Raw genomic sequence first — 14,999 nt, forward strand, 5'->3', positions numbered from 1 at the left:
GCGGACATGTATGTCTAATTATTTTTTTTATTAAAGCCAAGGTTTTCGACTACAGCTGCAAACAATATATACAAATTTGAATGGTAATTGATTTACTATTTAAGCCCCGAGGGGGTTATAGGGGCCGAGCCTCTATAAACTTATATTACTGGTCATCGAGTATAGCGACCGGAGCCGGTAGGCGAAGGGAGGTCCCTTGAGTGTGGCGACCGGAGCCGATAGGCGACGGGAGCCATTAGAAATGTGTTACTTTAATTAACAAGGTTAAAATTACTTGTTAGGTCATCCGTCTGCCCGCTAAAAAAATACAATCAACAAAATAGCTATCTCGGAAATTTAAAAACTTATTTTTCTAATAAATATTTTTGGTAATTTTTGAAAAAAATTGATTATTATGCTATTCAATCAGAATTTTCATACTTATTACTGTAAAAAAACGGTATTCAAATATATTGATTTACACACAGAAATACTATAAGGGTGATATGGGACTTTTGGGACATACTATATATTAAATATTTTTCATCTGCAATATACCCAAAAACATAATAATATGTACGATTCTTTAATTTTCCTTGCAAAGGAAACGTCATATCTAGGAGCATGCTACTATTTAAATCAAAAAATATAAAATAAATAATAATAAGCATAATATATTTATTTATCTATTAGTAGGCCTGTATCAAGGGGAGAGCTAGGCCATGGCCAAGAGTTTGAAGGGGACCACAATAAGTATCGTCTTATTGTAGAGGGAAAATTTCAAAAAAAGTTATTTTAACATAAACTTGATCAGAAATTCATATTAAAATAAATTAGTATTGTATAGTTATGTATAGTATACCTATACAATGTGTTCCGTGAAGAAGTGACCGGCCGGTGTCATAGATTAGTATATTATAAACCTATACCTTAAGTTATAAAAAAACCCTTTAAATGGTCGGTCTAACTTTATTATGTTTTTAACAATAAAAAGTTGAAAAGTTTTGAAAATACGTCAGAATATGTAAGATGGGTTTTGTTTAAAAAAAATGAATTGCACATAACTAAAAAAATAAAAAGTTAGGTTGCTCTTCTAAAGTCGTTTTTTTCATAACTTAGGTATACTATCCTATGATGCCAGATGGTCATTTCTTCACGAGACACATAAATAAACCCCTCCCAATATATTATAGTAGGTATTATACGTATAATATGTACATACCTTTACCTATATCAACATATTTTTTAATTTTATTAAATTCTATACATCTATACATATAACATATTATACTAAAAAAAAATGGAAAGTCGGCGGAGGGGATGAACACCCAAAACCCCCGTGTATGCCACTGCATAGGTGTACAGCTTTTTTAGTACCTAATAATTAGTTTATATTATTAACGAAAGGTTTTTCGAGGGACATACTTCTTCGTCGATTTCGGAACCCAGTTCTTTAACTTCAAATCCTGGAAGGACGAAGGACTCTGCGTACGTACTACATGCTTTGGTCTCGTTGGCGCGCTGCTGTTGCTTTTCGATCTGGTCCAACGCCTTCTTGGTCATCTGTTGCCACATGAAATCCTCCAACACGCGTCTCTTGCGCTCTTCGATATACAATTAATATATACGTTTTTAACCATTGTTAGAGCACGCGAGAAAAAGTGAATTTAAACGACAAAACCCTCCAGCCCATTTTCCCCTCCCCCCACACACACGCACACATACACACACGGAAAATTCAAGTTTTTAAGAACGATCGTCTTGCCATACAACTTTGAGACTGAGACTCACCGCTTTCGGTCTCGATGGGGTTTTCATCGCGCTCCTTCTTCGCTTCCACAACCGCGTCGTAATGTTCTCGGGTGACCGAAGGCTTTTTGTATTCATTTTCTCCGCCGGGCGACGTGAACATCCATCGTTGACTGTGCATTTTTTTTCCCAAACAATTTGTTTCGATTGGTCAGTTTTATTCCACAGCTTCCAATAATTGATTATATAATGGCCAAACCGTAGCAATAATTATGTTACAGAAGTTTGTTTATTTTCTCTCTTTATTTTGTGTATCAGCCAGCACGTAGTAAATAGACATAATACCTATTATAAATCAGCTACACGATACAGAATAATTATCAATGATTATAAATTAATAATCTGTATGCAATAGGCGTATAAATATAGGTAACTATTTTTGTACTTTTTCGAGAAAAATTTATAATATACTGAGTACCTATGTCCTATATACTTGAAAATTTGAAATGCATATTATAGCATTTTGCAGAATTAAAATATTTCTAAAATAGGCTCATGGCGTGAACTGTGCACATAGACATATATAATAAATATATAAATATATATTATTTGCACACAGGCTTCTATATACTAATTTACTAAAGTTAGTAATGTAGAAATCCGTGTAAATTCCCGGTTTTATAAAAGTATTATTATATTTAATAGGTATCTAACAAATGATTATCTAACGGCTCATTTAATAAGTAATTTTAATGGCTCGTCAAATTAATGTTACATTGCAATAGGTATAAATTTATTTATTTATTTAAAATAGGGGGGGGGGGGTGTGCATGGGGTGTAAATTTGCACCAACTTTTTTTTTTAAAATGCCTTCTTTGGCCTGCCAACAATAAATAAAAGCGCCGATATACCTAAGTGTTTTATATTATATATTTTTTATATTTTTTCAGTATTAAAAAAAAAAATGTATTGTACTAATGTTTAATTTCCAAGAATGTTTGATGTGATTTTGTGATCCCACAATATTATAATTGATAAAATTATAACACAAACATTCTGAAGAAGGATACCAATAAAATGGGTACTGCCCCCCCCCCCCCCCCGGCAGACTGTGCCACCAACAAAATCGTGATTATATGATAATTATAATATTATGTTCATCAATTCTTTATAATTACATAACATGCAATGGTACTGTTGTGCCCATTTACCAGGTCTTGCGCTGTGATATCACGGATTGAATACTATTTTATCTAACCAGTGATAATATTGTTTTATTAGCTGAAAATATCCAATTACCGATTATCATTTCAAAAATGTGTTTAGATATTTTACGACCTGTTAAAATTATTTAAATTTTGTCACAAACTCAAATTATTTATCAGTGATTAGTTAATAGTTTTTACAATTTGTATCTTGTCTATAGATAGGTATACCTTGTATAATGGATGGGAAAAAAGTATTTTTATTGTTTTGACAATGGTTATACTTTTTGATCATAATTAAAAAATATTCCATTGTGAATTTTGTATCATAAAAAGTGAATGTTTCTTCATGTCTCAAAAAAAAATAGGTCTCACAATTCAAAAATGTGTTGTGCCCCTTCAGCCACCAAAGTCTGAACACGCCTATAAACTACAGTCCATAGGCGCAACTAGAGGCCAAACACTGGGGGTGCTGAAATATATGTAGAGAACGCAGACTAACAGGGGCTACGCCACACATTCCCAAATAACATACTTCAGTTTTATAATTACTATAACCATTCTTAAATGCACCGAAAAACACATATAAGGACACTAATATTTAAATAGATCAACACTAATATTGAACAGTATTCAACAGTAATATACCTGATAAATACATAATGTATATAATATTATTTAGGTAATAAAAATAGTAACATGGAAGTATAAACAGATAAAAAATGCGGTCAAGTTTGTACTGCTTTGCTATACAGTAGTTGTTGAGCATGTCGTTGTATTGGATGTGTTATATTTGAATTAAATTTGAAAAATTTTTCATGGCTATAAATAGTTCATAAAGAAATTGTTTGAAGAATTTACGATGTATAGAAAATACTAATATAAATATTTGGTGAAAATTTTAAGAATCTACGGTTATTCATTTTGGAAATACAACAAAATCTAAAAAATCAATTAATGGGAATTCGATTTACAACTAAATATCGAATATCATAACAATTATAAGTTCAAACAAAGGAAAATTTTAATTTTAAAATTTGCTAAAAATTTCAAGTAAGTACCTACTTAGGATTATTTGTTTTTAAATTACAACAAAATATCAAAAATTGATAGATGAAAATTCGTTAATTTACTGATTGAAAATTCAATGTTGTACACATTTTAGATTCAAACGCTCGTAAAAAATGTATCTAGGTATTTTACTTTCCAGTAAACTGGAACAGTATGCTGAAGCACCCCCAAGCATTCCCCTTAGTTACGCCTATGAGCTACACCTACACGAAGTATTCTGCTGAGTGTAAAATTTGGTATGTTACATTTTTACGCACTTGTAAGACGGAGACAACTACACGTCATGTGGGTATTACGTATAGACATTTAAAACAACTAGATAGCCGACTACAGGATAATATTGAAGTCAACCGCCATATGCCAACAGGGCAATGTTTACAAAATCGCATGATTGATATTATTGTTATATATTGATTTATTATTAGATATCAGTGTCTTATCTATTGAGTTATTATGTAAATATTGCCCTGTTGGCATAAGGCGGTCCGACTTCAACATTCTTATCACCGATCCTAGTTTTAAGCACGATTAAAGACACGTAAGAAATTCGCTAGACTTAACCGGTTTAAAATTATTCCACATTATCCCGCACCGGGATAATGAACCATCTAAATGATATGGTCCAAACATCCCGGTGCATTATTTTTCACACCGGTTTAGTCTAGCGAATTTCTAGACGGTCTTAGATATATCTTTAATCGTGGTTTTAAGGGGAAATAGTCACCGATTACAAGTAACTAATTTCCGGAATATATTATAGTCGGCTATCTAGTTGTTTTATATGTCTATGGTATTACGTCCTCTTAACAGCTGAGTTCATATCACAATGTTTTTATCGTGAATTGTTATAAAATAACATTAAATAAATAAATTATTGATAACACATTTTAACGAGTCTTTAAAATTCAGCAATCCGAATTCTGAATGATCCGATCGGAAGCGGTGATTTCTGAATACTGATTACTGACTAATTACTAATTAGTAACTAATGGACTATTAAACTAATATTTAACGGGCTCTTAAATATTTCAAGAACGTTTACGCAACGAAATTTGTTGTTTAGCTAGGCATTAAAACGGCTAACAGTCCGTTAAACGTTTAAAGATATTTTATGCAACCGGCATAAATTATAGAAGATAAGGTCCGGCAACTGTCACCCGACCGACAACCTATTAAAGGGATTGCAAACGAGACTATAATGTAATGGGAGACAAGTGATATGCAAGTTCGGACTTTGTAAACTAGACCTTTCGCTGTAAGAAAATACTTCGCAATGTTCCTGTATTTGAGCAAAAAGGTGGGTTATATTAATTGTAAAAAGGCCGTTATTATTATGATGATACGATTTTCGTGTCTAGATCGCTATACCAAACAACACGAAAATCAACTGTCTCGAATGGAATTCGAGTCAGGATTGCATAGCGGTGGGTGGAGACGATGGTCTTTTGAAAGTGTTAAAAATCGATTCTGGCACTCCAGCAGATGGTAAGCCCAGAGGACTGGCAGGCCAGGCAAACCTATCAATAAACAAAACTCTTGAGGGTCATTCCGGTAATGTCTTGACTATTGTGTGGAACGAAAAACACAACAAACTGACTTCAAGTGACGAAAATGGGCTGATTATAGTTTGGACTTTGTATAAGGTGTCTATAAATAGTATTAATACAATATTGTACAAGTATCTTTAGTTATATACTTATAGTTATAACCAGTGCCGCAACTAGCGGGGGGACTGGAGGTGCGTAGCACCCCTAAATGGGCCTCTTTTCCACTTAAGTGGGGCCCCCCAAGACATAAAATACTTTTAAGAGGGCCCCCACAATAAAATTTGGACTAGGGCCCCACGAAGCCTAGTTGCGGCACTGATTATAACACTAACACATGTGTTTTAACCAACCCCCAGGGAACGTGGCAAGAAGAAATGATTAATAATCGTAACAAATCAGTCGTTAAAGGTATGGCATGGAATGGAGAAGGTGATAAAATTTGTATTGTCTATGAGGATGGTAAATACCTATATATTTCTCAATTTAGCCGTTAAATTTGTATAGTTAATACATAATTATATATTATGTACAATTTCATTTTAGGAGCTGTTATTGTCGGTTCGGTTGAAGGTAGTCGCATTTGGGGCAAAGAATTGAAAAAACTCATGTTGACAGGCGTCCAGTGGTCTCCAAATTCAAAATTCCTTCTGTTTACCATAAAAACCGGTGAAGTTCATTTGTTTGACAGTGATGGCAACTTCATAGTATGTATATTGCTTTTATAATGGACCAATATAATTACTGGTTTTTTTCAGTCCAAATTGGGCATGGTGTGTCTACCTGTATCTCTTAATAATGTGCCAATTACTGCCTGTCACTGGCTCAACAGAAATGTAAACGACTGCCCACAATTGGCTATTGCATACAAAACGGGACACGTACAACTGATGAGAGACCAATATGATATGAGTAATTTGTTAAAAATAATTATTTATTTTACACATGACTTATAACAGTATTGTACAATAGATCCAGTAGTTTTTGAATGCGATATGTTGATTGTGGCTATTAAATGGAATCATAATGGCAGTGTTCTGGCATTGGTTGGTACATTAATAGTTGACGGAGATGTTAAAGAATCCAATGTCCTTCAACTGTATTCACCTTTTGGAGAGGTAAGTATTATATTTTATAATAATGGTGACATAAAGTTTAATATTATTTTATTTTTTTTTTTCAGCATTTGAGAACCCTTAGAATTCCTGGTTACATGGTGTCGTCCTGCTGTTGGGAAAGCACATCGTTGCGCATCACCTTAGCTATTGACAGTTTTGTTTACTTTGCCAATGTACGATATGATTACCCTTGGTGTTACTTTGCCGGCACAATTGTCTATGCATATAGAAATCATGAAGAAGCGGTCACAGAGATTACGTTTTGGAATATTAAAAAAAATGAAGTGGGTACTTTTTCAAATATGTAATAGAAAATAATATTATTTAGTACAGCAGAAGTTATTTTTCCCATGTATTTTAGTTTTACCATACAAAATTTGATTCATTGCTATGTATGGACGCTTACAAAGATCATTGTGTTCTTGCTGTACGAAATAATAACGATGAATCCAAACCGTATACCCTCATTATTTGCAATAATATAAACACTACAGTTGATAGTAAGATTTTTATTTTTATGAAACTTGATATTTGAAAAATTAACTTATTCAATTTTGTGTTATTTATTTTGTAGTCAAACACATTAATTTTGAACCAATATGGATTACAATGAATGGGACCCTCGTAATTGTTTCTTCGCACACAAGCTTCATGACTTGGCAATACTCTGTTCCTAAATCACATTCTGCATGCATACCGAATAGTAAATAATCAATTAATTTTCTACCCATTGTATATAAACGATATATTTTATTGTATTGCTTAGTATGTTATGTAAAACCTGTTAATTTATTATATGGATACAGCTAAGCGCAAAAAAGTGAAAATGTTTCACATTGATGATACTCCTTCTGGAGTTGATGAACTCACTCAAGAATCTAGGGAATTCAAAAGCTCATCGTTTCAGAAAGTAAATCACTTGTAAAGACTTGAATTTCAAATATTAAATGTTTAAAATATGTAATTTAGGAGACCAAGGATCGTATAACTTGTATAACAGCAAGTGAACAATATTTGTTGATTGGTAGAGAGAGTTGTACTTTGCAAAAATACTCATTACCACAGGTGGCTTTGGTGGAAAGGAAAATGTTGTCCTCTAAACCTTATAAATTGGCATTAAATTCAAACTCTAAGTAAAGTTTATTATATTATAAATTTGTTATCTGAATATTGTTAAAATATATCAACTATATTTATTTATTATAAACATATATTTTTTTTATCCAGGAGATTGGCTGTCATTGATTCAACTGGAGTGCTAACACTTGTAGATATCTCAGAAGATAATGTTGTGAAAGGATCAACTGATTCTGAAGCTTCAAATTCATTCCAAAGACGAGATGTGTGGACTATGAAGTGGGCTTCAGACGATCCTGAGCTCTTAGCAATAATGGAGAAAACTAGAATGTATGTCATTAGAGGGTTTAACCCTGAAGAACCAATTAGTACTTCTGCATATATTGCTTCTTTTGAAGTAAGTTAAATGGAATCTCATATTTGTATTTAAAAATAATGATTGACTAGTCTAAACTCCAAGAATCTTATAGGAGATTTATAACTATTTGTATAGTTAATGGTTATTTATTTTGGTTTATTTATTATTACTAGAATAAATACAATTTTAATCGCATACAGTTTAAAAATATTAAATCTAAGAATTAAATTGATATAACTAAACTGTAAAATCAGTTTTCTATTGGTTAGAAAAACACCCCTGTGTAAAGTTTTGAAATTATTTTAAGAATATATATTTTTTAAGAATTTAGAAATCCAAGCAGTTCTGTTAGACGAAATTATTCAGTCTCCAGAAAACCCTTCTCTTGATTATGTTATCACATTGGAAACAAAATCATTGCGAGACACAAGACAACTTTTGGAGAAAGTCAGCATAGGAGAAGCAATTAAATTTATTAATGATAATCCACATCCCAGACTATCGTAAGTACTTATAATTATTAATTAATTATTTCACTTTCACTTTGGGTCTATTATAAGTTCTAAAATAAAAACAAATACAAAATATATTTTGAAATGTATGCTTAGTTAAGTTATTTTTAAGAATTTGATACATGGGAACTGCAAAAAGTATAAATATAAAATTATTTTTAATAATTTATACTGTTTTTTTTTAGGAGATTATTAGCTGAAGCGTCATTGCAAACTTTAGACCTTTCAACAAGTGAAACTGCATTTGTACAATGTAAAGACTATCATGGCATCAAATTTGTAAAACAATTAGCTAACATAAATGATATCCTTTTAAAAAAAGCTGAAGTAGCTGTATATTTTGGAGATTATGTGAAAGCTGAACAACTATATATTGAAGCTGATCGAAAGTATGCATTTTATAATTTTTGTTATCAGCCTCAGACCATTATTTCTATGTTAGTTTTTAACTGGTCATCAATATTGTTTCTCCGGTGTAGAGATTTGGCTGTGATTCTATACCAGAAACTAGGCAATTGGTTTAAAGTTGTTGAGCTGTTGAAATCAAGTTCTTCGCTTCTGGGTATTTCCGGCCTCACAATGAATTTAGCATGGCAAGGGATTGGCGATCATTACCTAGACAATCACCAATGGTCAGTAATAATGGGGAAAAAAAATATCTGTATGATATAATAGTATTATAGTTGCTTACTAACGTGGTCAATATTATTTTAACTCTTAGGGACTTGGCTGTTGAATACTATAAAAAAGCCGATAACCCAGAAAAACTAGTCGAATGTTATATAATACTCAAGGATTATGAGTCATTAGCATCCCTTGCTAAAAGTCTGCCAGGAAACCATCCATTATTGGAAACAATTTCTGTGTTTTTTGTTAACAGTGGGATGGCTGAAGAATGGGATGAGTCTATAGATCAAAATGTAATGTTTGTTATTCAATATTAATATTTTGTGGCTTTGATATGAGTATAAATTTGATTGTTTTAGTTTTCAAAACGGGCATTGACGAGTGTTGAATTTGATACGAGCAGATTAAGTGAACTTATGAAATGTATGAATGATACCAATCGTGATCAGTGGTTAGACAATGTCAAAGATGTATTGACAATGGTTTCAAAGTGCATAAACGGAGGACGATACACTGAAGCTGCCCAATTAGTATTTGCTGTAATGATATAACTAAGAATAACCCATTACCCCAATGCTCGATACTATTACACATATTTTTGTAATTTCAGACTGTTTGTCAAGAAATAAAATCTGATATACAGCCAAACATTATAAGACAGTTGGCTACTGCCGGTGCGCTATTAATCGAGGAGTACAAAGAGAAAAACATTCAATCCACCGAGTTAGATGGTAATTAGTTAATTTCCATTTAATTATCACCATATTTTTAATGTACAAGTTTTAATCAATATTTAGTCAAAGAGATTGCAATGGACAATTTTGGTGTTAAGCCGTTTAAATCTCGTGTTGAAATTATAGAAAACAGTTGGCGTATAGTCGAATCTATACATTTTTTAATACTTGCCCAACAACAATTGTATAACGGTAATAAATACGTCAATCAATTAATTTATTTGTAATATTCTAAAAAATGTGCACAACATTTATATTTCAACTAATTTATTATTTTAGGGGACTTCCATTTAGCCCTTCAGACATCATTAACACTTCGCAACTATGAAGACATATTAAACATAGAACAAGTATATTCAATCATAGCATTGGCAGCGATAGCGAACGGCTCGTTTAATATCGCATCTAGAGCTTTTATGAGACTCGAGACTATAGATACAGTAAGTAGTAATTTGTGTGTTTACAAGTCCCATAAAAAGTTGAGTTTGTTCAATCCCGTTTTTCAGAAAAAAAACTACTATCAATTGTCATTGGTCATATTTAGCAAGTATGCTCCCAAAGACTCTACTCCGTTATTCATTCAATGTTACAGTTGTTTAGACAACTTTCCAGCTTGGTAATTCCTTTTCACATTTTAATGTACCCAATAAATGCACTCTTTAGTGGTTTTAAATCTACAAGGATCTTTTGTGTATGTTACAGGTCGTTGAAATGCCCAAGATGTAAAACCAAACCAGAAGCCAGTATTGTTACGGGTCAGCCACTGACAGATATAAAATCTCTTTGGTGTTGCAGACAATGCAAACGCAACGCAACAATTATAGATATGGGACCATTGAATTATTGTCCGCTGTGTAAGAAAGAGGTTATTCTTTCTTTTTAAATTATTGAGCCTCTCATGTTAAGAATGCACATTACACTTTCAAGTCAAGATTTGTACACAAATTGTTGTGCTGTTGAAACTAATTCCGTCCATTTTACACTTTTACACGCACTATGATAAGACTGAACAAAATAAACTTGTGAGTTAGACATTATATATTAGTTAAATAAACAATAATATATTCAAACAAGTTTATAAGTGTATAGTATATTTTTCATTAAAACTAAAAGATAGAATACAATTAAATTATTCTTGTAAACAATTGTTATTTATCTGTGTATATTTTTCTAGTCAAAGATTATTTGGAGTATTTTCTATAATTGGTTAATTAAATACATAAAAAAAACAAACAAAAATTACATTATTGGATCTATAGTAAACATAGTTATGTAGAATGTAATTAAAAATACAATATATTATTTAATTAATTTGGAATGTTATAAAATTGTGGTAAATACTAAATATATAATAGCGGCATGTGTTTAAAAAATTAATTTAAAAAGTTTAATAGGTTATAGTCTATAGATATTGTAATTAACAACATTACAAAAATGTACTGTTAAACAGTAAGAAAATAACAATTACATAACAAATCAATCTCAAAAGCATATACCTAAAAAAGGAATCAAAAAAATTTAAATGACAATGTTTCATTATCATTAACCAAGTCAACAATCTAAAATTCTAAATCATAGGTACATAAGACAATAATCAATAATAGTATCTTATCAGTTTTATTTTATGGTTTTCTTTTCCAAAAACCATTGTCACTAATTATTATTTTCACTATTACGATATTATAAATTATAGTTATCATTTCATTTTCGATAAGATAATCAATGCCGAAATAATTTTTTTAATATTTTTTTGTATAAAAGAACACTGATATTAAATACACTAATCTTCACAATACTATATATTTTTTATGAGTAACTTTGAATAAATTAAATACTTTGTTATTTTATTTTTGAATTGTATTTGATATTGTTATCGGTTCTAACTTTTTAGCGTAATTGCATATTATTAAAATTATTATATGTACATTTATCATTTAAAACATATACTAACCTGAGATTTATAAGACGAATAATAATTCTTTTAAGCCTCAATTGTTTCAACCTAAGAAACAAGTATAATTTTGAACAAATAAAGTAGAATATTAAAAAGTAATTTCTGCTTCAACAAAGCGTTCCTCCAAAGTCTGTTGGTGATGTGTCTGTCTCTTCATTCTCAATATTGGTAACTTGCTCTTTCTATAAGTTTAACAATTATGAATTTATTTATATAAAATAAGTAAATTAAATTTTGTAACAACTATAAGACATATAACAATAATAATTATAGCATACAGGTTCCACTATCCATTTTTCGGTCAAACTCTTCGCGAGTATTGCAAACTCTACATCCATGTGCTTGATAAAAGGACTGTTTAACATTTTCAGTATTTGAGTACTATCATGATCGGAGTATGCATTTACAATACTGTCAAGCATATAAATCTAATGACATACAAAAGTTAGTATTGAACCTTGTCACAACAAAAGTATTGCAATTTGTACCTCTGCTTGTTCACAATATTGCATTCCATATTCGTGCAACACTTTTTTAGCGGCCACATAATCATCTTTAGCCAATTGTAGTAAAAATAGTTCAACAGTTACTCTGCCCATGTTGGACGTTGGACCTCCTTCGGCTACAAGATCAAATTGACGTTTTATTTCATTTTCAGCTTCTTCGTACCTAAAAAAAAACACAATTTTGATTACTATAAATTAATAAAAAATAATGTAGTAACTAGTAAGAAAATTACCTTTTCAATTTTACCAACAGTCGTGCTACTTTGTGTGTGTATTCCATTGCTTGTCCAGTTGAATCTTCAATCTAAAAATATTATCTCCAAATAAAAGTTTTTGCTACATTCTAAACAGCTTAAACAAGTTTTGTGATGTGGATAACAATGAACTCATTTTTCAACATACCCCAGAAATGTTTGAAGCTTCTTTTAAGAGCTTGACAGCTGATTCTGGATCTGATTGTTGTAACATGTCTGCAACTTTGTTCAACAATAATGATGCGCTTCCAGAGGATCCATGTTGCTGGTAATAATGACTGGCTTTCATGGCCAATTTAAACACGTCACTTGTGTCACCTATCTCCTTGGACATAATAATCGCCTGATCCATACACCTTAACAAAAATATTATCAATCTTGAATAATAAAAATTAAAACAGAGTAGGTAACTTACTTAGCAGCATGGAAAAGTCTAGTATGTATAATATTAAGATAAATTAAAAAAAATGTCCTTATTGTGCCGTATGCCCTCTACTGACAATATTGTAATTGTAGTATGTGCTCTACCTCAAGTCCTCAAAATACACTTCATTCTAATTTATGTAATACTTATATTTAAGAACTATTCTATTAAGTACCAAAATTAGAAATTCCTACAATGAGATCGGATTAAAATGAAATATAAATCACATTAACAATAATAGTGTTCAGATAATCTAAGCCATTTATTGTTTTTATTTCGCACCGTATCTAGTATAGCATTAGGCACAAAACAAAATATAGGGGGTATTAGTACCACTTATTGTGGTAGAGCACATACCCTACATCAGCCATAATCTAGATGGCAAGCTGCAGCAGAGATCAAACGACAATATTTTTTATAAGTTTCTAATTCACAGTTTTGATATTCATTGTAAACAAAGGATACGATCCATTTTGTAAATAATTTTCTGATGCTTTCATAAGACATTCCTTGCTTTCCTTATATGATTTTCCAACTCTGAAGCAAGTAGCTAAAAAAAAAAATAAACAACAATTTTTCTTTGTAATTTTTCAGAAACAAGGTTTAAGTAAACAACTGCAGACACTTGACAGAATATTGATCTTGCTTACAGGTCTTAAGTCAGTAGGAAATTCAAAAAATTATTTTTATTGTAAGAACAAAGTTGGGAAAGCCTAATAATTTAAAAAACAATTAACATTTAAATTAGGTTTGAAGGTTTGAAATCATTAAAAATGATTGTTAAAATGAATAAACAATTTATAGAAATCTGTTAATGGAAAAATTGAATGACAAGAATATTGTAAGCTAAAATAATCTTTAGCACTAACATTAAAAATTTGGATTTGTTTTACAAATAGGGCATAATTACAGTTTAGCTCCCCCCCGCCATTTTGAATTTTTTTATCAAAACTTCTGTAACTCATCGAGTTAAGAGCGATGGTGCAATCAGAATTTGTCGCTCTCACTTAGTTTTGAAGTTATGGCCTTCCAAAGTTTTTGATTTTACGTTTACACGCATGCACGCAACACTACTTTATCAATTTATAGACACAAAATAACTAAAAATTATTGTGGTACCTACCTATTATAAATTATAAATGCCTCTCGGAAGATCATAATTAACTTAGGAAATTTTTGAGATTAATTTTGAAACAACAGGTTTTTCAAAATCCCCATCAAACACTTGAACAATAGAACTTTCTACCGACTACACAATCACGTAAAAGTTACTTTGAATGTACCTACCTGCTTTCGAGTATTCATCGGCTGCACTGTCGTAATCGGGGACCCATTTCAACAAAGATGTCTTCAGACTAGAAACAAAATGACAAATTGGGGATCAATCGATAAAGAAATTAAGAATAGTTTTTAGCAAAAGAATAAAAAAACATTTTGTTTACTATTTCGCAGCTTTGTCCATACACTCCCTTCCCTCTTGGATCTTGTCTTTGGACATGGTCCACTATACCTCAAATCACAAACAAACGAATAAAATCCTTACAAAACCGCGCCCGTGACTTGTGCGAGTAGAAAACAATTTTAATAAAACATAATATGTTTATTACAATTTATTAAGAATTTTATATTTACTATTGAATATTCAATATTTACAAACGTCGATCGACAATGAGTTTAAATGATTACGAATCAGTGATAACGAACTATCAGGCATTATCACGGACTAAGATGATATCATTATCAATTAGTTTTTTACAAGTTTTTTACCAAGGTGTATTGAAATCAATACTATGATATTGATTATACCTATTCAATATATTAAGGGTATTCGAGCGCGAGTCTGACTCGCACTTGGCAGGCTTTTTTTAGGTTTTTTTTTATTAATGT

The 14,999-nt window shown here is 31.1% G+C and overlaps 4 protein-coding genes across 4 annotated transcripts in view; 2 read left to right on the forward strand and 2 right to left on the reverse strand.

Annotated features, from left to right (window-relative positions):
* Nucleotides 1-2,137, reverse strand: part of LOC100573653 — a 3,705-nt gene extending 1,568 nt beyond the window's left edge. Inside the window, exons 1-2 of the mRNA XM_003242824.4 lie at nt 1,771-2,137; nt 1,405-1,583 (exon numbers count right to left, since the gene is read on the reverse strand). Of these exons, the coding sequence (XP_003242872.1) occupies nt 1,405-1,583; nt 1,771-1,909 (318 nt within the window). The 5' untranslated portion in view covers nt 1,910-2,137. The remainder of the gene's footprint in view (nt 1-1,404; nt 1,584-1,770) is intronic.
* Nucleotides 1-14,999, forward strand: part of LOC100165344 (carboxypeptidase N subunit 2) — a 98,564-nt gene that overhangs the window by 60,501 nt on the left and 23,064 nt on the right. The window lies entirely within an intron of this gene.
* Nucleotides 4,870-11,047, forward strand: LOC100169428 (WD repeat-containing protein 35). The gene is made up of 22 exons (XM_001948856.5): nt 4,870-5,301; nt 5,363-5,647; nt 5,908-6,010; nt 6,095-6,255; nt 6,307-6,460; nt 6,521-6,666; nt 6,732-6,950; nt 7,028-7,166; nt 7,241-7,369; nt 7,473-7,576; nt 7,636-7,799; nt 7,894-8,140; nt 8,426-8,604; nt 8,799-9,002; nt 9,093-9,245; nt 9,335-9,533; nt 9,600-9,779; nt 9,851-9,971; nt 10,038-10,166; nt 10,254-10,414; nt 10,481-10,590; nt 10,677-11,047. Exons 1-22 carry the CDS (start codon nt 5,278-5,280, stop codon nt 10,855-10,857), a joined length of 3,492 nt encoding a protein of 1,163 aa, XP_001948891.2. The 5' UTR covers nt 4,870-5,277; the 3' UTR covers nt 10,858-11,047.
* On the reverse strand, nt 10,995-14,783 carry LOC100160536 (gamma-soluble NSF attachment protein). The gene is made up of 9 exons (XM_001950682.4): nt 14,555-14,783; nt 14,400-14,467; nt 13,578-13,662; nt 13,104-13,121; nt 12,837-13,044; nt 12,668-12,738; nt 12,417-12,597; nt 12,207-12,356; nt 10,995-12,110 (listed from the first exon to the last, which is right to left on the reverse strand). The coding sequence occupies exons 1-9, from the start codon at nt 14,608-14,610 to the stop codon at nt 12,036-12,038; spliced, it is 912 nt and encodes a 303-aa protein (XP_001950717.1). The 5' UTR covers nt 14,611-14,783; the 3' UTR covers nt 10,995-12,035.

Source organism: Acyrthosiphon pisum, chromosome A1, assembly GCF_005508785.2.
Source record: "Acyrthosiphon pisum isolate AL4f chromosome A1, pea_aphid_22Mar2018_4r6ur, whole genome shotgun sequence".
Classification (NCBI taxonomy): Eukaryota; Metazoa; Arthropoda; class Insecta; order Hemiptera; family Aphididae; genus Acyrthosiphon; species Acyrthosiphon pisum.

Excerpts from the sequence above, each read along its gene's own strand:
- LOC100169428 (XM_001948856.5), top strand. The coding sequence starts at position 5,278 with ATGTTCCTGTATTTGAGCAAAAAG. Across the intron at positions 6,461-6,520 it reads GAGAGACCAATATGATATGA|ATCCAGTAGTTTTTGAATGC; the intron begins GTAATTTGTTAA and ends ATTGTACAATAG. Across the intron at positions 8,141-8,425 it reads CATATATTGCTTCTTTTGAA|AATTTAGAAATCCAAGCAGT; the intron begins GTAAGTTAAATG and ends ATATTTTTTAAG.
- LOC100160536 (XM_001950682.4), bottom strand. The coding sequence starts at position 14,610 with ATGTCCAAAGACAAGATCCAAGAGGGAAGGGAGTGTATGGACAAAGCT. Across the intron at positions 14,468-14,554 it reads ATGGACAAAGCTGCGAAATA|TCTGAAGACATCTTTGTTGA; the intron begins GTAAACAAAATG and ends TTTTGTTTCTAG. Across the intron at positions 13,663-14,399 it reads CGATGAATACTCGAAAGCAG|CTACTTGCTTCAGAGTTGGA; the intron begins GTAGGTACATTC and ends TTTTTTTTTTAG.